Consider the following 22043-nt stretch of genomic DNA (forward strand, 5'->3'; position numbering starts at 1 on the left):
GATGGATAAAGGATTGTCTGTTTTGTCCTAGAAGAGAGAGATAAAGTAGTAGTAATTGCGTACTCAAAGATGGTGGAAATGTAGCCTACCTGGACCAGTGTGTTTTAATTTGAAGTTTTCATCTTTAAATGTCTTCCCATATATCGATTTACCTCCTGTGCCGTTGTGGTGGGTGAAATCTCCCCCCTGTAACAGAAAAACACAGTAGACAACATAGCAAACACTTAATATGTGCAGCGGCATCTTCACTGGATATCTTACCTGACACATGAACTCAGGTATGACCCTGTGAAACACAGATCCCTTGAATCCAAAGCCAAGTTCCCCAGTGCACAGTGCTCTGAAGTTTGCTGAGAAATTAGTTGTCTTATTTATTACATTAGCTTAACAAGTCAAGGAGAGTTAAAGCATTTTAATGGGGAATTAAACACATGCAACTCGATATTCAGCAGGTTTATAGAAATATAGTTAAACATACCTGCAGTCTTTGGCACTACATCTGCATTCAACTGCAAGATAATACAAATTATATTCAAATTCATGGCGCAATGTTTACACAGAGAAATGCCCCTATCCGTACATATTTGAGTGTGTTGTGAGACGTGTTGCTGGTCTTCGGGAGAGGCTAACGCTAGCTGCTAGCTAGCTACCTCAATTGTTATTCTTCCAAGAGGCTCATTATCGGCCTCGACGTCCAAATACACGACGGGGTTCTTAGCTGGAACGGAGGAGAACAGCTTCGCGGCGGCGACGCCCGGCCTGCTGTATCGCATGCGGTTCTTTACTTGTAACATCGCTGCTCCACTAAAAAGCGAAGAAGACCTGCAGGCGGTGGTGGTGTTGACATGTGATGTCACGCGTACTGACTGTGCTGTACTACTGTCAGGAGCACAGAAAGTCCGTTTTACTTCTATGGTTAGGAGTGTCCATGGACAGGACAAACAGCGACATCAAGTGGGGGGGACAAGGTCCACCCAAACCATCGTTTTGCCAACTGAGGAAGGCCAAGATATGTGGTTGAAAGCATCCTGAAACACCAAGTAAGTGGGCCTTGTGTGAGAACTGTTTTCTAAGGTCTAAATCTAAGGTAAAATCTATGAAAAGGGATAAATTAAAATGCAAGAATTGGATTTTGCAAGGAATCCTACAATGCTGAACAAATATTTCTGTTTTTATTTGTTTATATTTTGTCTGCAAATACTCTTAAAATTAATATTTAACCTGTGCTAAATTGTTTACACCAGGGGTATTCAAAGCTGTGGGCCTCAGATAAGCTTGGAAAAGGGAGCTCAATTCCTGGATGCCTGTGGAATTATGATCATGCAATTTGATCCCATGGACATTTAACAATTGAGCCAAGATAGCCTAATATTGCTGTTTGACATAGCTTCAGACTACAGAAAATACATACAAAGGTCCATCCTAAGGTACATATTGGTTTCGGACTCTGGGAAAGTAGGAAAATCCGCTAAATTCCTTCAAACTCCTGTATCTCTGAACTTAACCAAATCCCACAAGTTTGGGCTATTATACTGTATGTTATCTTCTTTGGAGTCCACTTTGAAAACCTCTGGCTTACATATTTCCACAATAAAAAATATAATGATGATGGATATGGCATACTTAATCAGGTGTATATCATAGACTGTTAATATTGTTAATTTTGTAATATTAATATACAGTCTATGGTGTATTTGCAAATGCTGATAACATTTGCGAATGCTCGTCTCCGTAAGTCATATTTACATTAGAAGGAGTGGGTACCAAGAAAAGGAACTTTTCCCATCCCAATATCAATTTTGCATTTGATTGCATTGCTGTTTCCCTGCTGTAAACTTCTCACTGTGATGACATATGCCATTTGAATACTCATTTGCCCAAGGGGACTGTGCTAAACCTTCCTGCATTCTTATCTGTTCAGGTACAGGGTTGGTGATGGTTTGTCTGAAGTTTTTTCAACTGAATTATTCCCCTGTAAAGTTGTTAAGCTATCTAATACGATGAGAATTATAAATTGGTTCATAATATTTACAATGTCCAATTTCACTTTGATGTTGCTTTCCCAAAAACACATTTTGTTTTAAGAACGGTTATGCCTTTAAAACTGCAAAGGCATGACTCTTTTAAATATCTCTAAATCACAAACAAGTGTATAATGATAACATAAATGTAGATATTTGCAGTTGATGCTCCTACTTATTGATCACCATCAGGTGTTGCAAAGGTTTATCATCAACAACATTAGTGACAGTATTGTGATCTCACATACATTAATCTGATTCAGCCATAAAATAAGGGTACATAAGCTTATATTTTGTTTGTCTGGAACACTTAAAGCTATGTCGATCTATCACATAACTGCCCACAGCAGCTATTTAAAGCTCCAATCTGTGACTCACTAGTTAGCTGAAAAAAATGCAGATTATTTGCTAAAGTAATTTAATCAATCTACTTTCTCTCAGTATTTATGTCAGGCCATAGTTTAATGTGTTGCTTTCCTGCATTTTTCTGCAGTTTTAACTAATAGATTATGAATTAACTAATTATTAAAGTGATGAAATAGACCTTTTCACATGCAGAGATTTTGACCTGTTATAGTAGGAACACTGCACAGGTGTTTCTAATGAGTAATTAACGATGCCAGCATGCACAAGCAGCCATAATTAATTTGATCCTTTACACCTGGGTTTTTCCTACTGTGACATGTCATAATTTCCTCAGTAAAAATGGCCTCTTGGTCATTCTGTGCTATTCCAGTCTGGAAAAAAACCTATTAACATATAATGATTTTTAAATTACTGTAATTGCAAATCTTATGTATATATAATTTAGTACAAAAGGTATTCTATGGATTGTGTTGCGCAAAATCACAATCTTTTTTTATTTTTTTGTGGACTATGTAATGGTTTAACATATGCTGATTGCAATTTATATGTCAAAAGACGCAAAAGGCCATTAATTGTTTCATCTGAATACATATTTATTAGATAAATATTAGGATGTCACGTCATCTAACTACATACAGATTTGCAAGACTAAAAATCACAATGTTTTCTGACCAGTTTAGAATATGAAATGATTGTACATCGAATGTACAAAACCAAAGAGACAACTGCCACCTGTTGTACCAATCACTTCAGATTGTACCTTTATAGCATATTTTGCCAAATTGCGTAAAAATAATAAATTTGACAAAGATTATTACAAACTGTAAATTTGGAAACAAGAGCCACTCAAAGCTCAATGTGTCCAAGTCCCAATTATACCTCAAAAGGATTTAATAATTTTGTAGCACCTTTATAAAGTACACAGGTAATAGAGAAATACACAGAAGTTTAATATTACACAAAGGAAAAATTTCTTTTTTCTTGGAAACCCCACGTGGAGGGGTACATAAAGTATCTTCCATAAATGAACAGGCGTGGTTAGAGAGGTCTGCACAGACGCAATCAAACACAGACTCATTTAGCCAATTCAATGTCTGACAGGAGGATGCAAGCTTTACAAATTCTAAATACACTATACACACTCCCCCTGGAGAAAATGAATACATTTCTGTTAACGTGTCTCTATTTGTCATTTACATTATATACATATATCCCTCACATCCCCAACCCCACCCCCAACTTCCCCTTGTATGCAAATAGGAGGGGGTCTCCCCCAAATCCCATTTTACAATATTAATTGCATTCTCTTTTAAATCCTCAACTTAATTTCCAATGTCTGCCATCAGACAGTACAATTTGTGTCGCTCAAATTACTAGACATGGTTTTGTGAAAGGTTGCAGTTACAGTTACACACTGTGTAGGGAAAGAAAACATCCCAATGCGGCAGTGCATTGTCTTTAACAAACATATAAACAAACACATACAACATCTGATCCTTCAAGTGTGTTATATGCAGGTGATTTGATCAACTTCGAAGATCAGTAAAGCCATATTTGGTTCTTCAAACGGATTACAAATCTTAAATGGGGGAACATTATGCAACAACATACAGTATATTTTAAATTAATTGACTGTACTGCATACTAGTTTGTGAACCAAATTATTCTTAAACACACTGGACAAAAATAATAACTTAAAACTTGAAACAATATCAAATGTGATGAAAATACACAATTCCAACATTTTTGCTAGGTATAGTTATCAAAAGCTCGTAATCAGCCCTCAAAACAATCCAGAGGACATTTTGCACATTCTCACTTTAAATAAGAAGGACAAGGTCACTTTTTCCACTGATGTTTAACAAATCCTTTTTGGAGAAATTTGGAAATATTTTAAACTAATTTAAAACTGACCAATTTCTTACACATAAAAATTAAAACAACTCTTACAACCTGACTGCTGAGCAATTTAAATATTTTTCTTTTCACTGATGCATTGTGTATATATATGTGTATATATACAATGCATTGGGTAATGGAAAACAACACAGAGGTATTCATCACAAGGCCAGTGAGATTGCATTTGGATCAATTACAATATTGGACTGGCTATAAGGGATTCTGTGTGTTTGTGTGAGTGAGTGTGTATAGTCCTTGACAGACATACAGTACCATGTAGTTGCCAGTAATAGATAGGTACAGTACTGTACAGTCACAAAGTATTCACAAAGGGTATATACAACAGCTCTGGAAAAACTGTTGGATCATGCAGGATGTTTTTTTCACAAAAAGATGCAGTTCAACAGTAACAAAACATAAAAGGAAAGATGAGAACAATCACATAGACGTTTCCAGAAAACACGGTGATTTAAAAACTTCTGTAGATTTCGGTAGGATGTTGAAATCCAACATTATAGCCAGGCCCAACCCCTTACAAAAAACATGGGACAACTTTGGGGATGTGCATCTGATTAATTTCAATGTGGGACAAAGATAAATCACGTAAAAAAGGAGGACAATTTAAAAAAAAAAAGATGAAATAAAATAATAAATATAAAGACAAGAGAGAAAAGTATTTGATCAAGCACGTTTAGGCTGGACAAAGACAACTGGAGCTATTGGCACACATGCACTTGTGAACAAAATGGTGCTGAATTTGATAAGGAAGAGCAAAACATTAAAATAAATACACAAGAAAGACTGCAAACTGGGTGGAGAAAAAGTAGTGAGACAGCTCTTAAAGTGGATTGTTTTATCTGTCTTTCATTCAATATTTTTCTTCCCTCCTCTTTCTCAAACATTCTCTCCCCGCTGTCTTTCACATACGCTCACAGGCAAACAGAAGAGCACAAGTAAACATACACACCGACACACACTAACACACACCAACACACTACATTGCACAATGTGCGCTCATTTCCTCTGTTGACACTCAAGGACATTTTAGCTCGTCCTTTCAGTGCTCTCCACGCACCCACGGACGCACGGACGCGCACACACACACACGCACACACACACACACACACACACACACACACACACACACACACACACACACAGAAATCTGGGGGTCAAGGGGCATGGCATGTGCCAAGGTTTTGGAAGAACACATTTCAAATAGGATAAAACACTCTTACAAGACAATGTTGTTTTTTTTCACAAAAGGAAAATTATAATTAAAAAAACAAAAACAAAGCTATAACACTTTTCCTAGAGCCCACAAAGGCTCCTGTCTCCTCTGTGTTGTTTACACATGATGATTATAGCTGCACAGATTTCAGTTTAAAAAGTCACAAATATCATATATGTATATATATAATATCACTTTAGTGCCCGCCAACATGGCTGTAAATGGTGTGTTTCGAGTCAGAGGCGGAGGAACTGGTGCATGGAATCTTTACACAAGGAAAAAAGGGAGTGTGGGTATAAGTTGCGATCCTGCATTCTCCCTTGGAGTTCCCAAACAGGCGCCTCTTTTCATCCGTCTCCTATGCCACACATTATCTCTTGATAAACTGTGTATGTGTGTGCGTGCATGAGCATAGGAAGCGGCTTGAAGTATCTGTAGGAGGTCGGTGAGGTGTCTGTGGACGGACAGTCAAAAACATCGCGACTCCTGTAAATGGAGGAGGGTTTCTAGGGGAGGTTAAGGACTAGTTGTTCTCGAAGAGAGAGAGAAGGTCATCGTTGCTGTTGGCGGGAAGGTCTGGAGGGTCCAGGTATGATAGTAACTCGTCTGGGTTGGCCAGCTCTGGAAGCAGCTGTGGATAAAAGGCAGAAAGAGACAATGAGTGACAAGGCTAAATAACCTGAACACAATTATTTTTCTGACGCTGGACGACTTTGAATCAAGCTGTGTGTCTGTTGAAGGCAGTGTACACATCAACAGGCATAAAAAAAGCACTTTGAAAGTCAAACACAAACAGAGCACACAGCAAAGAAATGAGAGCAGCTGCAGCAGACAATGTTAGCTGTTAACAGGTAGCTTAGGGTGCCCAGAGTGGGCACACTTACATCCAGGGAGGGTTCAGGCATATCCTGGGCTCCCTGACCCATCTGCACATCTGAGGAGGGGTTAAAGTTCAGATCGCTGTGGTGGTGACTGTTCTGCCCAGGCTGCGGCTGAGGCTGAGGGTGCGACTGGCGAGGCGGCTGCGATGGTTGGCCACTGTGATGCAAGGGCTGCCCTGACTGGCCACTGTGATGTAAGGGTGGCCCTGATTGGCTGCCAGAGTGGGGAGACGCATGCAAGCTGTGCTGCATGGAGTTATGTGACTGATCGGGATGGGACATCTGCGGGTGCGAGAGGGAGACAGAAAGCGAGAGAGATGGAGAGTGAAAAATAAGGAGAAAAGCACAGAGAGAGTGTTAAGGGGGAGGGGGGGGGAGGGAAGGGGAGGGGATGCGTGGGAAGAAAGGAGGAAAAGCGAAATGAGTTCCAGCGTGAATAATATGGAACAGGCCTTCTAAATGTAAGCTGTGATCAGCAGACATGTACAGCTGCAACATTATACGGCGACATGAGCATGTGAGCATGACTGAGCACACATGCTGGCCGGAGGCACAGGCTGCACCTTGTTAAGATAACAAATCTGAGCCTTTTTTCAGTATGGCACACATTGTCTGGAGATATTCTTCAATAAATTAAGGTACGAAATTATGCTACAGGGCAAAATAATTTAGCAGTAGATAAATAAGAGACATAAAACATTAACCTAAACTAAGACAACTAGATTGTACAGTGATATACTGTTGCTATAAACTTACTGCATCATTCATGCCGTGGTTAAGGGGCTTGTCCTGGGAGAGGAGACCACCAGGACCATCTGGGGGATGGGAGAGCTGGGGACCATGGATGAAGTCATTCATAGGGGGACCTCCTCCAACTCCACCCCCAGAGGAGTTCCCGTGAGGGAAGTCAAAGTTCCCTTGGCTGTGGTAACTGTTGCCTTGAAGAACAAAAAAACATGTTTGGCCTTGCTGACTTGTCTGATGATCCTTACTGTTGCAAAAAAGTTATCTTTTTAAAAGTGGTTACATAAAGGGATACACACGTTCCACTTTCTGCTATGAAACATTTATCAGTGCAACAAGCTTACAATATTTAACAGGTTCAGCACAAAACTCTCCTTGGGGCTGTTTCTTTGTTTAATGCACTGGAGACACATCAGTAGTTCCTGCTGTAAAGTAAAAAACAGCTCACTTTTCTACCAAATGTGCTGACTATCCTGTTATTTATCTACACAGTCGGATCCTGGCTGCTTTTCTTTACCTGCTCCAGGGTAATCACCCCCGCTGCCACCAGGATGTTGACTAGGGTGTGGGGGGTAAGGGCTGGGACCAAGTATAGGGCCAGGTCCAGGGCCAGGCCCTAGCTGAGCGATCATCTCCATCACATTGGGCATGGTCATCTGACTGGGGCTCATGGTCTTAAAGCGCTTGGCAAGTGGTCCATCAGGGTCCTCTTTGATGTGTAGCTCCGACTTGATGGGAACAGGTCGCCAGCTACATGTAGGGTCTATAGTGACCTCCTCAAACTCTGAACTATTTGAGAAAAAAATAGAAAGTGCTTGTTTAATTCTGAAACAATGGATTCAAAGTTAGGGATGGACTTAGCAGAAGAAAGAGAAGAAACATACTTTTGGATGGCATTGAGGATTCCCCACATGTACTGGTCCACCTCCAGACCTTCTAATAATGCGGTTTTACTGAAAGGAGTAAAAAACATTAGATATAATCCATTAGAGGCAGTCCTTGTGACTAATCTCATCCTTTACTTCAAAGAACAGCATTTCACTTACTTGCACACAGGACACCTCCATGTCCCCCTCTCACAGTTGAGCTGCAAGTAGGACTCCAGATCAAAGCACTGTGGAGAACATCACAAATGCTCATCAGAATAATCTTCTCTAATTCAGAGCGACATGGGACAAAACTTTACATTAAACTCTTGACGCCTCCTAAAATCTGAACAAACCTGGACATGTTTGCAGTCATGCCCTCGTGCAGGTAGTTGGATGCGTCTGAAGGTTATGGGACATTTCAGAGACACTTTAATGGCTGTCTGCTCTACACCGTCCTCCCCGTTAAGAGTAGTGCTGCCTGCCGAGGCTGCAACACTGCTGAAGTTCCTCTTAACTGAAAATAGAAATCATTTTAGATGGAAGGTATTACTTTGTAAACAGTTCCAGGTGTACTTGAAAACCTATTTAAAGCACACCATAAAGAGAAACAGGTGCAAGCTTGTGTAATTAAGATGCACTTAGGCATATGAGCTACACTAAGAGACAAAATGAGCCGTACCCTTGGTGATGCAGTGTTCTGCAGGAAGGAGTCTTTTCTTCAGGAGCCCCTGTAGGACGGATCGCACAGATGGCCTGTGGACCAGCTGCAGCACAAACAGGTGGGACTGCAAAGCAACACAAGAACATAAAATGAAAGTCTGTTCAGCACAACACATATACTAAGTTAAATCATCTGTGTAAAAATCATGCCAGCTGATCTTTCTTTTGAATGAAAGAAAACAATTTCTATTAAAGTATTGGTAGCAGTTATACATTGTCCTGATAATGTGTACTCACACAACAGCAGGCGGTGACTGTAATCTGGATGGTGTTTCTACCAGGTTGGCAAACATGCTTCAGGTGCAGGGGTTTGTGGGAGGTTTTGTTGTCTCCCCTCTCGATGGTGAGCGGCGTGGCGTTGACGCTGACCTGGACGGAGGCGGGCCAGTTGGTGTTCATCTGCCTGTCTTCATGGTGGTAGCACTTAAACTGGAGCTCCAGATCAGACCTATAGCAGTAATAGGACCAGAGAATCAGCGACAATATTTAGAAAAACAAAGGACAAGAACAGACTCTGTGTGTCTGTGAGCATTATTGAGCTTAAAACAAGCTTTCACTGTAATAGAGTAAGTTATAGTATGTGTCAGGGTTGTGTATTGTGAATTCTGACATTAAAGATGTGTGATTTTATATGGATTTTTAATGGTTTACATAAAATGATGCCATAAAAAAACATCCCTAATATCCAGTCAGAGTGGGTCTCTCTCCATAGGCTTGTGCGATGTTCCTACCTCCACATGAGGGTCTGGTGGACGGAGGGTCGAAGGTGGAAGACGTGGTTACTGACAGCCAGGTTGTGCTCCAAGCGGAATGGCTCCAGCACCACTCCATCCCTGACTGGGAACGTCAGCCGCAGCTCCTCATTGGGGTTAGCTGGAAGAGGAGAAAAAAACAGGGGGGGTTAACTTTTCAACCCAAGTCACACAATGACGCCAGACCAAATAAAATAGCACAAGGATAAAAGCAACCACTTGTTTCAGAACTGCTTCAGTACTCACTTGGAGGGGGCGGAAGTGCTGTCATATTTGGTTTCATGTCGGGTGGAAATGGGGGCTTCACATCCTGGTTTGGCGACAGGTATGGAGGAATACTACTTCCTGGGGTCATAGGGGGTGTGGGGTTTCCAGGGACCGGGGAGTGGGGGTAGTTAACGGGCCTTGAGGGCTGTCAAAGGCAGGAAAGTGCAGTAATAAAAACATCTGTGTAACTAATCTCACATATATGATTGGGTCAGATTTGGCACAATGGTCTTTCTGAAACCTACCCCATTGCCTTGGCCGTAAGAGTATCCGCCAGAGAAGTTGGTGCTCTGACCATTGAAGGGCTCTTGCTGTAGAGGAAACAAAGAACAATAATAAGGTGATATTTTTCCTTATTACACTAGGAATACACGACTTAGTTAGTTTAAAAATATGTGCTATCAATATGACAAGTGATCTGTTTGTCCCTGCCTTTTGCACAGTGCATGCTGGGCTCCAGCCCCCTTCTGACCCTGAGTAGGAGTAAGTTGTTGTAGAAAATGGATAGATGATGAATGGTGTGTCGTAACAGACCTTGTAGTACTGGCTCATGGGCATGCCAGGTGGGTACTGTCCTTGGCCCTGCTGCCCTGGCATCCTCTGGCCGGGGTAGTTAGGAGATGGCAGCGGCCTGGAGGTGTTTGATGTGGGATACTGCCCCTGATGTGGTGGGAACTGATTATTTGGCCCATACTGTTGACCCCCGTAACTTGCCTGGACAAAGAAAGTTAAAGGAAAATACATCAGACAGATGTTTTAGGGTATTCATAGTGCACAAATGCAAAATGCAAGCAAAATATCCTGGCACAAACACAAATGGGTTGGTGCCATCTAAGGATGTAACAGTAAGAAAATTTAACCTCACGGTTATATAAAATTATCACGTTTTTGGTATTTTTAAAAGTGTGCTCAATGCCATTAGCAGGAACTTTTTTCCTGCACATTCTGCACACAGGATAACTATCTTCAATCAGCTATCCTTCGCCATTCTTATAATAACCAAAATATGCCCATTTTTCAGGCTTAGCCCTCTTAGAGGGTGGATAGATATCCTGAGTGCTGTCATCTCCTTCTTCCGCAATGATTCCAACTTCAACAAAAACACGTTGTAGGCTACACAGTGCGCCTGCGGGACAACTTCAGAAGACTAAGATAAAGCTGGGAACAATTAAAGAAACAGTTTCTACACCGTGGTAATCCACTGTAATAATAATGATATTTTAAATGAAAACAGTAATTTTTATTGTCAACATTTTTATTGTGGTTTACCATTACACCGGTAATTGTTAAATCCCTAGTGCAAACCATGCGCAAACCAGCCACAGCGCCACACAATGTGGAACAGAGGCTGAATACATGATAAGTGGGATAAATATAGAATCAGCAGGTGGAGCTCCAGTAATGACCAATCACATGAGCTCCTCTTATACCCTTTAATAGCAGCGACAGGTGAACTGTAGGGAGAGCTCAACATAAACCACATAAAATGCAGTTCCAATTAAAAAAATACACCTCAAATACAGTGGGCTGTCAATGGTAGAATGAACAGGCAACTAAGTATGTTGGTGCAGCTTGTTAGTTACTGTATTTAATACAGGCTAATTAATGAAACATTTAAACTCTGTTTTTCTTCTCATCCTTTGCATATTTATGTCTTTAAAACATTACAATTAATAAGACAATTATTTTAAAAAAAAATGTATTTTTCTTTTATTTATCCATTTGAAAAATACAAGTCCCCATATAATATAACTCATATCGTACCAAATGCTAAATATGGTTTAGAGATTTTTGTCCTGTTTTAATTGTGCCAAGAAACATCCGAACTTGTGAAATGTGTTTGCCCTAGTGTTGGCTTTGAGTCTGTCCCAAAATAGAGCCCATAATGTCCAGATTGTTGAAATCATCAGCTCACCTCCCCAGGATATGGCCTCTTCATCCCCTGCATGGGCATGCCCTGTCGAGGTCCTCCGGGATACCCTTGCTGAGGCATCCTTTGGCCATGAGCTCCAAAAGGCACCATGCCTGGGGTTCGATGCTGGTTCATGCCCATGGGAGGCCCACTCATATTGGGGTTGTTCATGGCTGATCCCATGCTGGCTGGATTCATACCTCCAGGGGGGCCTCGTGGGCCTGGCTGGTTCATGAACTGGCTATTGAAGGCCTGTCCAGGGCCCATTTGGAACGAAGAACACATCTGGAAGCAAAACAGAAGGTTTTCAGTGTTTAATGTGATTATCTCCAGTAGTCTCCGGTCTGCAGCAGGTGGTTGGATAATAGTTTTCTGTGTATATTTGTATATTACAGCCTATTTGGTGATTACAGCTGTAAACAACTGTTAGCGTGTTAACGTGTGTGCTGTACTATACCTGTCCATACTGGTTCATATCTTTATTCTGGGTTTCCTGCAGAGCTGCCACCGTGGCCGTTGCTGTGGCCGTTGCCGTAGCAGCAGCGGCAGCAACAGCAGCAGCTGCAGCAGCGGCGGCTGGCTGAGTGAAGTCACCAGGAGGACGTGTGTGGGAGTTTAATCCCATACCTCCTTGAGAAGAGTTTGGGCCTCCAGAATAACTGTAAACAAAAAAACACAGTGCACATGTTGTATTCATTATGGTAAATGGTATTGCTTGATTATTTTTTATGTCAGAGATAGTCATATCCAGTCTCTTACCTCCCGCTATATCCCCCAGGACCTCCAGGGTAGCCAGGCCTGCCGTACATGCCCTGCTGCATGTACGGTTGGTTAGAGCCTCCTTTGTTTGGAAACTGCTGCTGCTGAGCATTGAACTGGGGTGAGTTGAGCCCTGCTGCACTGGCAGACAGACCCGATCCCATAGGGTTACCTCCAGGATTCATGGGGTTATTGCTATTCACCATTGGGTTACCCAGCACCTGGATTTAACAGATAAAATATCCATTAGGTTTGTAATCAAAACAAAGAAAAAAAAGTAGACAAACCGTCTGAGTCAAGCATTGATTGTGTGTTCGAACTTATATAACAACAGACTGGATGTTGTTCATGCACGGACATACCTGACTCTGTGATGTATTGGTCACGCCCCACACTGTTGTAACCACAGACAATGACCCAGGGGGCTGGTTGGAGTTTTGTTGCCAGGGGACAGAGTCGTAGGGAAATGATCCATCACTGGAAAGTAGATCAAAACACAAACATGTGCCTGATGTCACTTGAAGTTTCAATTGGCCAAGAAAAGAGTCAATAGAAAACCAACAGTGTTGCATATCTATCCACAAATGTGAATAATTTGGGAATTCTTCCTGCCAAAATGTGAGGCAATTTAAAATGTTTGGCGTACAATTTCAAAACACGTTTTTAGCCAGGATATCTGCTAATGGCTGCACAATGAGATGAGTAAAAAGCTCCAAATGAGCCGATTAGGACCAGGACCCACACACACAGCAGTAAAAAAGAAAATAAACTAACTTTAATTAAATTATGTCTTTGAGTTGTTGAAAAATCTTCGGATATGGATAGGGAGAATACAGTTGGAATGTTTAACATTCCGATTTAGAACAAATATGACATATTTATATGTCTGTTAATAAGCTAAATCCTCATGGGGAGAGGCAAGTAGCCAGTGGATTGGGAAGGGATTGCTGTTTTTGGAGAGCAGCTTGTTTTTGCTCAGAGGTTAGCTCTTGGAATGGACGACTTGTTCAATATTTCCTCATAAAGGCACAACATTATCCCAAGATCCTCAGCAGAGGCAAACAGGACTCTTGGGTAACTCCCGGCTTTCTTCTTCTTCTTCTTCTTTGAGAGAGAGGCATAAGCACACAATGTTTTCCAAAAACATTACTTCACAGCTTACTCTTCTCTTTCTTTTGCAACATCTTCCCATCTCCCTACACACAAACTTCCCCACAGCACATGTTTAAAGTATACAGAGACCACACCATCCCCACCTAAATCTATTGCGTCTTAAGAGACTGTTATTGTATGTATGTTGTATGTTGTGTTAACCTCTGTATTCACCTATTGTGTAATGTTATTCCTCACAATAAAAAAACATGAAGTTTGTGTTGCTGAGGATAAAATGTACATGTCAGCTGTCTGTAGCACTGTAATTTGCACTGTTGGCTTCTTTTGGATGACTGCCTGCAGTAACAGGCATCTGACAGATGGCACAGACAGGCATGCATCAGTTTAAGTATCAACGGGTGCAATATAAATTGAATCCCAAAAAAAAAAAATTGAATCATAAAAATGTAATTAAAAGTATGGGATGTATCTGATGTGTACCACATTCAATGGGAAATAACTAGAAGCAAATGGGTAGAAACAGCAGTATTTATCTAATTTATTCAAAAGCAAGTGACTCATATCTGCCAATTCACAGCTGTCTTCTCTGATTTTATGCCATAGAGTTTTTTGCCCTTGATATTAGTCTTTTTTGAAATACACTACGACCCCAGGTAAAAGCTTCATTGCATTGGTAAGATGGAAAAACAGTAACCTTGAACTGAATAGAGAATCAGGGTTTACTGTCAGATAAGCACAGTCTTTGTTCATCTGACAGAAGATGTAGCGCAGACTCCCCACTGACCTGTGTGTGAGGCCGGGCTTCATGCTGTTCATGCTGGGCTGCATGGGGACTTTTCCCTGTGGTTCGTTCTGCCTGCTCTTCTGGTGACGCAGCAGGAGGAGACGACCCAGCTCCTCGCACCACGACGACAGCAGGGCTGCAAAGGAAACAGACAGACACACACATATGCACATGCGTTAGTCTCCACTCAGCACACACACACACACACACAAACACCACACTTGCCTGCATGAACATGGGTCTGTACTGTGTATTCATGTGGCGTTGAGTGAATGTTTAAGGTTCTGTGTGAATGACAGATACAAAACAACTGGAGTTTCATGTTTTAATATTTACAGTTTTAAATGTCAACCTCAATTGAAAAGATTTACCCTGTCAGGTCTCTCAGCAGTGTAGTGAATCGTATGTTCGTGTCCAGAGCATCCATAGCTATCCAGCCTGACATTATTCCTAAAGCCTCCAGGGGGCAGCCTAACTCAATAAACCTACGATGATTAGTTGCCTGTGTGGATTTCACAACAGTTACATCACATCATCTCTACCTGCAGTGTAATATAAACTGAAATCTCTCCACAGCACAAAGGACCTCCCAGTTTTTCTGCCACAGAAAGGGAGAGGCTGAATTGGAGCATGAGAGGCTGACAGAGACGGAGTGATTGGGGTTGCAGATATACATCTATGTAGGAAGTAAGGAACTGGGCTTTCTTCTCTCTCCTCCGTTCTTCAACACACTTTCCATGTCCTCTCATATATCTGAGGACTTATCAAACCATGCAGCATTGTCATCATCTTTATGAAGACAAAGATTTTTCTTCTTGTTATTGTGCCAATGATATGCCAATTCTATTTTATTTTATTCCCCAATGCCAATCAATGTGTCTTTCTTGAATCGATCAGTCGCTTGGTTTCTTTAAACACACTGCCTCTTGATTGTAGAAACTTGTCTCAAACAAACAAACAAGAGAAGAAATAAAGATGCTATTTTTAGCTTGTAGACCCAGAGACACAAGCTTTCTGGAAGTGCTTTTGCTAGATTTGGGGTTTTGAGATAAACAGTCTTTAACATTGAAATTGGCATTACACTGTGAGGATTTACAAGGCCACAAACAACAAATGTCTGTCAAAATGATTGTTTGTGATTTTGAAATTGAAACCCTGTTAGTAAGTGTGTTGTGCTATCTGTAACCTGTGCATTACGTTACACTAAGTCTAAACTGCTTGAGCTAACAATGCATCCTGTTTTCTGAATGGTTTATATCTGATCTGACAAGTTGCTACTTATAAAGACAAACGAAAAAAGGAGAAGAGAGAGTGAAGGAAGAAAAGAGAGGAAAGGAATGAAGAACAAAGCAGAGGAGCGGTAACATTTTCTTATTGAGGGTGGAGAGAGCCAAGCCTCCTAGTTAAAGAGGAATTATTCCACCCTGCCATTACGGGGAGCTTATCTCCCCACTAAATCACCACCTCTGCACCGAGGGGACTGTCTCCTCAACTGGCAACCCACCATTTAGACCTAAAGATCAGCTCCAAGCGTGATAGCATTGCTCTGAGAAAGACAGAGAAAGAGAGAGGCAATAGAAATAGAGAGCATGGGGGCATTATCATATCAGTGTGGCTACAAGCCACCAAATCTAACAAGCTGCCAAGGCCAGAAGTCATACATAATAGAGTGAGGGTCCGCTCTGGGCAAAGTGTATACTTAGCAGTGTCCCCGGTCCCGTGTTAAAACCCCCTGCCAACACCATCACACGCACGCAACTACACTATCATACTTCTCTCACTTCATCTCTTTACTCGGAATTTCTCACACACTAAACACAACCATATTCCTCTGTAATCTTTTTCTTTTTCTTTTTTTTTAACTTTTTTTGTTGAAAAGTTTTATTGAGAAGCATCTGTCTATGCTATTATTATTTTTTGGGACATTTTAGGCCTTTATTTTTGTAGTACAGATGAAGACATGAAAATGAAATGCAGGGAATGACATGCAGCAAAGGGCCGCATGCCAGAGTCAAATCCGTGGCCGCTGCATCGACGAGTAAACCTTTATATTTGGGAATGTGCTCTACCAGGTGAGCTTCCCAGGCGCCCTGTCTACACTATTATTCATTAAGATGTTCTGTTAACTTTGCTAATGGAGATCAAGAGGAGCAGACGCCAAGAGCACAGACGATCCGAACAAAGGAGACTATAAAGCAAGGTCTCTGTCTCGTTACACCTCTCTTGTTCCTTCTCTTTCATCTTTCCATTTATTCCTATTTCATTTGCACTAAAGCCTTGTACTTAAATCACACACTTTTTGCTGAAGGCTCAAACAGCTTCCTCGTGGAGAGAGCCAAGGTCAACTGCTTAAAGGCTCTTTGTTAAAGCCTTATTCACTCACCTCTACACCGGCAGCAGTCAGAGAAATGTATATATGTAATTTAAACTATGCATAGTGTAAAAAAGGTAGATGAACTGAAGAGTTACACGATGCTAAGTCGAATCACTCTGCACCAAATCCTGAGAGTTTTTACTACAAGATTGATTTACAACATCATGAAATAGTACCAGATCAAATAGATTGCTCTGTTTTGGGGAAACGGTATCAGTTTTTCCAATGTTTCTGCACGCACCTCGAATGCTAAACAGTGAGTTTCAGCCAAGCTTTGCCCAAACACTGGATATCCAGAAGATCTAGTAGCAGCTCTGCAGAATGTCAATGCTACAGTACTTGGTGAAGTGTTGACACGACAGTTTACAGTTGGGTAAAAAAGCTGAGAGATTGTAGCTACAGTATGAAACATTAGGCTTAGTGGAAGCTTGTGGCAGTGTTACCTGAAGGCACCTTCTCCAGCACTGAGAGTTTGGAGTTAAAATCTCAACAATATAGTTTGAGACAACTGCAGGAGCCGGTAAAGAGGATAAGTTATTAGTCACTGTGTATGTAGTTTTTTCTTTGTTAGTAAAAACATTTGTGTTTATTTAATCATGGGAATTACATCATAGTTTATTTAGACATGCCATCCTTCTGTGGGGATGTTTAAAGGTGTATTTTCCTGCCTTCCCTACAAGTGGTCTGTTCTGTCCTCTATCAGCAGAGAGGGCATTTCTTAGAAGCTGCAGCTATTAATTGAGTAATGCCCAGAGACATGTGGGCCCTCTTCACTCAGGCTGTATTTAGTTCTGTGTTGCCGACTGATAGCAGAAACCCTGGCTCATTCTCACCTCACCTCAGCTCCTCTGGGAGAAGCAGGGAGGGAGGGAAAGCCCTGGTAACAGGCTGCAAGGCCCATTAACTAATGACAGAGTGGGTGTACAAGTCCTCTTTTACAAGGAAACCCTGATGCTAATTACGATGAACTCTGATAGTGCAGTGTGTGGGCAAGCACCTGTGTGTGGTTAAAGTCGTTGAACATATCATTTGCCAGTTAAATCATGACATATTGCGGACTATCTGATTCTATAATATAATCTATCTGATTCTATAATCTAATCTATCTGATTCTATAATATAATAATTAATATAATAATTAAATTTGCTGGATGATGGTGACCCCACTATGTTGATAAACACCTGATATGATTTATTTGTGAAGCCCTAAATCCGCCACATGTACGCATCATCAGGGTTGGGAAGGTGACTGAGACACCTTCGCCTTTACATGAACTGCTGTGCCCTTCAGCAAGGAAGTTAACACTCAACTCTTACAATGGAGATGCTGAGGCCAGCAGCGGAGAGTCATTGTGCTAGACAGTTCCCAGGTATAAATTACTGAACAAAACGTGGTATATGACTACATAGGGAAGCATAATTTTAGTTTTACAGAGCAATTGGCCTTCAGAGTAGAGAAGAACTTGCTAAATGGCCTAATTTTGTACCAGTACATGTCAAATACCAGCGATGATGTGAACTCCACACACTGAAATGGCAATTTCAGTGGGTGCGAACTGATTTCATTCTCTCCTGCACCCCATCAGTAATTTTGTAGCTCATGACATCGTCTGTGTTAAAAGGGAAGCAGAGCTCACCAAGCATGCAGCACAGTAACATTTTGAGATTATATTTGAAAAGAAATGTGCTGGTATTCCAGACTATTTCCATGCCTTTGGCTGGTAAATTTGCACAGGCACGCCAACACTGCACAAAGACATTTTAAGTAAGTGTGACATAAAATCACGTAAATATGTCAAAGTGAGGAAAAAAACTAAACTTTATCAAATCTAAAATCTACGTATGTGGAAAAATGACATGCATGTAGAGCTGTAACAATTCCAAATGTTGCTAATGATAATAACGTAATAACACAGGTATGCAGCCTATGAAGTAAACAATGCCTCTCTAGTATCATAAAAGATTTTTTCTAACTGTATCCCGCCTTGTCATTTTTGTTGCTATGAACGTGTATAGGGTCAAGTGCCAATTGAAATAATAATAAAAAATATATAGTCTGACCAATATTCACTTATATAGTAACAATTTGGCATATCTAAATAAAATCAACAATTACCAGTCATATGCCTTAAGACCTTAGCTAAGGTTAGCAATTATTGCAATTAAACAAAGAAACAGCGATTTTGGTAAACAAATTATTAATTATGTAATAATTATTACAGGACTACATGCATGTGCAAATATATATGTTATATGTTATACTATATCACTGACCGACCAGCCAACTTCAACATGAATATACTTTATATATAATTTTTGTCAACAATCTCAACCAGCACAACTGTGACCCAAAAAAAATTCTCAATAGCAGAACATCATGCCAGCTGAAGTGCACCACTGAAACAGCTACAGATTTTTTCAAAAGCAGTTACAGACTTGTTTGTTTCTCCAAATCAATCAACAAAAAGGTGACACTCAAGTGGTAATAAAATAAAAAAGAATCAGCGGTGTGATCATTCCAATGTGTTTATTTACAACTATTTGACAGACAAAACTGCTGATGAGTTTCATGTTTTCAAAGCCTTAATCAGTGCTCTTGTCTAGAGTGCCACCTTTTGCTGAATTGGTTTTGGGGAAAGAAATGCATTGGCATTTTAATTAGTTGTTGTTGTTGTTTTTTACCCATTGCACCCTACTAAAACTCAGTCCAGAAGTGCACTTGGGTCCTCTAAACAATGAACCTGCACTATATCACGATATTGATATGGCATCAGTGATATGTTCCTGATATATGGTTTAATGTAACAGCTGTAGCGCTTAGCTGTTTTGTTGCATTATTAAATGTAACAAAACATTAAAGTATTAATGTTTAAGGTGCTGCATCCAAGAAACCTCTCTTAAAGGAGATGTTACATGTGAAAGCAAAGTTTGGTAGCAATGAATGCACAGAAGTTTTGTAAAACTGAGCGGCAAAAGAAGGTCTTTCATGTAGCTACATGAACTTCTATATTCACCGTGACCCTGGGATGTTACTGTGCATGCACAAAGTATAAACTTGGAGGCTCAACTTGGTCATATAGCGAACTAGGTTGGTTTGCATAAATGCCTGTATAGATGTTTGTGTCCTATTCTGCAAGAGCATTGTGCTAATTATGCTTAATCCGTCTAAATATATTAGATCAATCTTCAGATGGATTGCAGATTCCTGCCTTCATACTGTACATGCTCACATAACCTCTGGTCCTGAAATGATCACAAATCTGGCTGTCATGCCAAATTCTGATCACCAATGCTGGATACCCCAGGCTTTGATAGAGACATGTAACATTGTGCATGCAGCTCTTCTGCCGTTTTGTTGATAACAACACAGACAAAGGAGGAAATACTACATGAAAAATACACTTTCTGAGCATGAACACTGCAGCACTAGACATAAAAGCCATCTGAGACAATGTGTGGGATGATAACAAAGAAGCAATTTATAATAGATATCATGGGCAGAGGTCTGTAAAACACTGGCAGGTAGGTCTGTGCTGTGTGGGTACAAAATATTATGCAAAAGACAAATATGGAGGGGATATAAAATCCTGTGAAATAAAGAAAAAGTCATGCTTTTTGCAGAGGTGTAATGGAAGCCATTTAAGCAGTCAATGATATCCCCCCATCCTGCCCCCTCTCTGTTCAGCCAACTTCTTCCAAGAGAAGAGCATATCAAATGGGCTTTAGTCTCAACAGCTTAGAGGCAGAACAACTCAAACATACCCTGCAGAGAGACAGCTCTGTGTCAGAAATCACACTCAACCAAAAGCAGGCCTTTAATGTAACTAACTGCTCACATGGACCAGAATATTCCAAATCTGCAACAGCCTCTAACTTCAAATGTTTTATATTGTGTATTTTTAATTTTTTAGTTTTCCGTAATATTTTTTTTCAATTTCATTGGTAAATCAATGCCGTTTTCTCTTCTAGCTGGTTGGACAGAATTTCATCCATGACCTCTGGCAGTACACCAGACATGAGGACAGAGGGGGGAAAAGATGGATGGAAGGATGCTAGACAGAGGACAGGTGGAGATGGAGGGAGTGGGCAGATCCCATCCTCCCCAGGATGTGTGTGGGTCACAAGCCAAAGAGATGCTGCAGCCCAGAAGGGAGGGTAGCTCTACCTGAGTCACTCTGACATCTCCTGCAGGTGCTGGTTTCTGTGGGGTTCAAATTACACATTTTTAAACGGGGCAGAGTTATAAGAATCAGCATGAACACCAAACATAATGCAGTATGACGACTGGATCTGACTTAAGGTGCAAAACGTCGGAGCTCAAGTGGGAAATGCGGGATCCGTGTAGCATTTGGCCACAAAAAACAACAACGTTTTTTATGTATTGTGGGGAGTACCTAGTCCAACTGTCCTTGATAGAGAGCTGCTTTATTAACATTTCTTAGCAAAGTATTTATTGCAGCTTTTAATGGTCATATATTCAATTTGTGTGCTGTTATACAATGAGTCTACAATGGACAAGCACAAGAATGCAAAGCTCATATCATTTGTATATTTCCAAATTTATTTAGAAAAGGAATGAGTGGTCAAAATGCACTTGGCCTGAACTCCTCCCTTTCCCTGTAAAGTTGCTTGACATTAGGGCTGCCATTAACAAATATTTTTGTTACCGAGGAACCAGACGATTATTTTTGCAATTAATTTAAAAAAAAGTGAAAAATGGCTTTCAAAATATTGGTCACTTTAGTCTGACCAACAGTCCAAAGATATTTGGTTTACACTGATGGAAAAAATAGAAAGGCAGAAAAATGATTACTTTTCTTTAAATCGACTAATCATTGCAGCACTACTTGAGGAGGTATTTTTGTATATCCTGTGACACCAGTGTGTCAAGAGACATATCAGACCACTTTAGCTACACAGCACTACAGGTTTGCTTTGGGTACATTTGTTATGATAGGGGGTTATGGCATTGACCTATATATTTTGACCTACGTCCTCGCTGGGATATGAAATTCAGGTGGCCGAGGTATCTGCGTCAGATACTTTGTGAGTCCGTTGGTCTTGCTTACAGTGTAAAGCCTGGGGTTATGGCCTTCCATATCTGTATCAGAGAACTCTTACCACACTCACAATGATCCTACATATAATCACACACACCCAGTATCCACATCTGAGTCAAACACATTGTGCAGTACATATGCACAGTTGCACTCAAAGGCATGTACAAGTAAGCAGGGAAATACACATTGGTGCAAAGGTATGCAGACACAATTATATGTACAAAACAGGAAGAAAAAAAAGGAAAGTCAATATGGAAACTGAGGTGTGTGTTGGTGAGTAAACAAACACAG

At 40.7% G+C, this 22043-nt stretch overlaps 2 protein-coding genes across 11 annotated transcripts in view; both read right to left on the minus strand.

Annotated features, from left to right (window-relative positions):
* Positions 1-917, minus strand: part of ppifa (peptidylprolyl isomerase Fa) — a 2134-nt gene extending 1217 nt beyond the window's left edge. Inside the window, exons 1-4 of the mRNA XM_032541868.1 lie at positions 651-917; positions 479-509; positions 262-350; positions 90-186 (exon numbers count right to left, since the gene is read on the minus strand). Of these exons, the coding sequence (XP_032397759.1) occupies positions 90-186; positions 262-350; positions 479-509; positions 651-794 (361 nt within the window). The 5' untranslated portion in view covers positions 795-917. The remainder of the gene's footprint in view (positions 1-89; positions 187-261; positions 351-478; positions 510-650) is intronic.
* A 4470-nt stretch (positions 918-5387) lies between these two features.
* Positions 5388-22043, minus strand: part of zmiz1a (zinc finger, MIZ-type containing 1a) — a 102105-nt gene continuing 85449 nt past the window's right edge. For 4 of the 10 annotated variants that reach the window (XM_032541854.1, XM_032541856.1, XM_032541862.1 and 1 more), the window contains 19 exons: positions 20858-20893; positions 14319-14454; positions 12784-12898; positions 12422-12642; positions 12120-12321; positions 11666-11947; positions 10183-10464; positions 9996-10061; positions 9730-9895; positions 9463-9604; positions 8969-9179; positions 8691-8796; positions 8365-8525; positions 8189-8256; positions 8027-8095; positions 7660-7931; positions 7155-7336; positions 6402-6680; positions 5388-6148 (listed from right to left, as the gene is read on the minus strand). In XM_032541854.1, coding sequence (XP_032397745.1) covers positions 6041-6148; positions 6402-6680; positions 7155-7336; positions 7660-7931; positions 8027-8095; positions 8189-8256; positions 8365-8525; positions 8691-8796; positions 8969-9179; positions 9463-9604; positions 9730-9895; positions 9996-10061; positions 10183-10464; positions 11666-11947; positions 12120-12321; positions 12422-12642; positions 12784-12898; positions 14319-14454; positions 20858-20893 — 3104 coding nt within the window. In that variant the 3' untranslated portion in view covers positions 5388-6040. The remainder of the gene's footprint in view (positions 6149-6401; positions 6681-7154; positions 7337-7659; positions 7932-8026; positions 8096-8188; positions 8257-8364; positions 8526-8690; positions 8797-8968; positions 9180-9462; positions 9605-9729; positions 9896-9995; positions 10062-10182; positions 10465-11665; positions 11948-12119; positions 12322-12421; positions 12643-12783; positions 12899-14318; positions 14455-20857; positions 20894-22043) is intronic. The other 6 variants (XM_032541857.1, XM_032541864.1, XM_032541861.1 and 3 more) reach the window with 4 other exon arrangements.

Source organism: Etheostoma spectabile, chromosome 17 (assembly GCF_008692095.1).
Source record: "Etheostoma spectabile isolate EspeVRDwgs_2016 chromosome 17, UIUC_Espe_1.0, whole genome shotgun sequence".
NCBI lineage: Eukaryota > Metazoa > Chordata > Actinopteri > Perciformes > Percidae > Etheostoma > Etheostoma spectabile.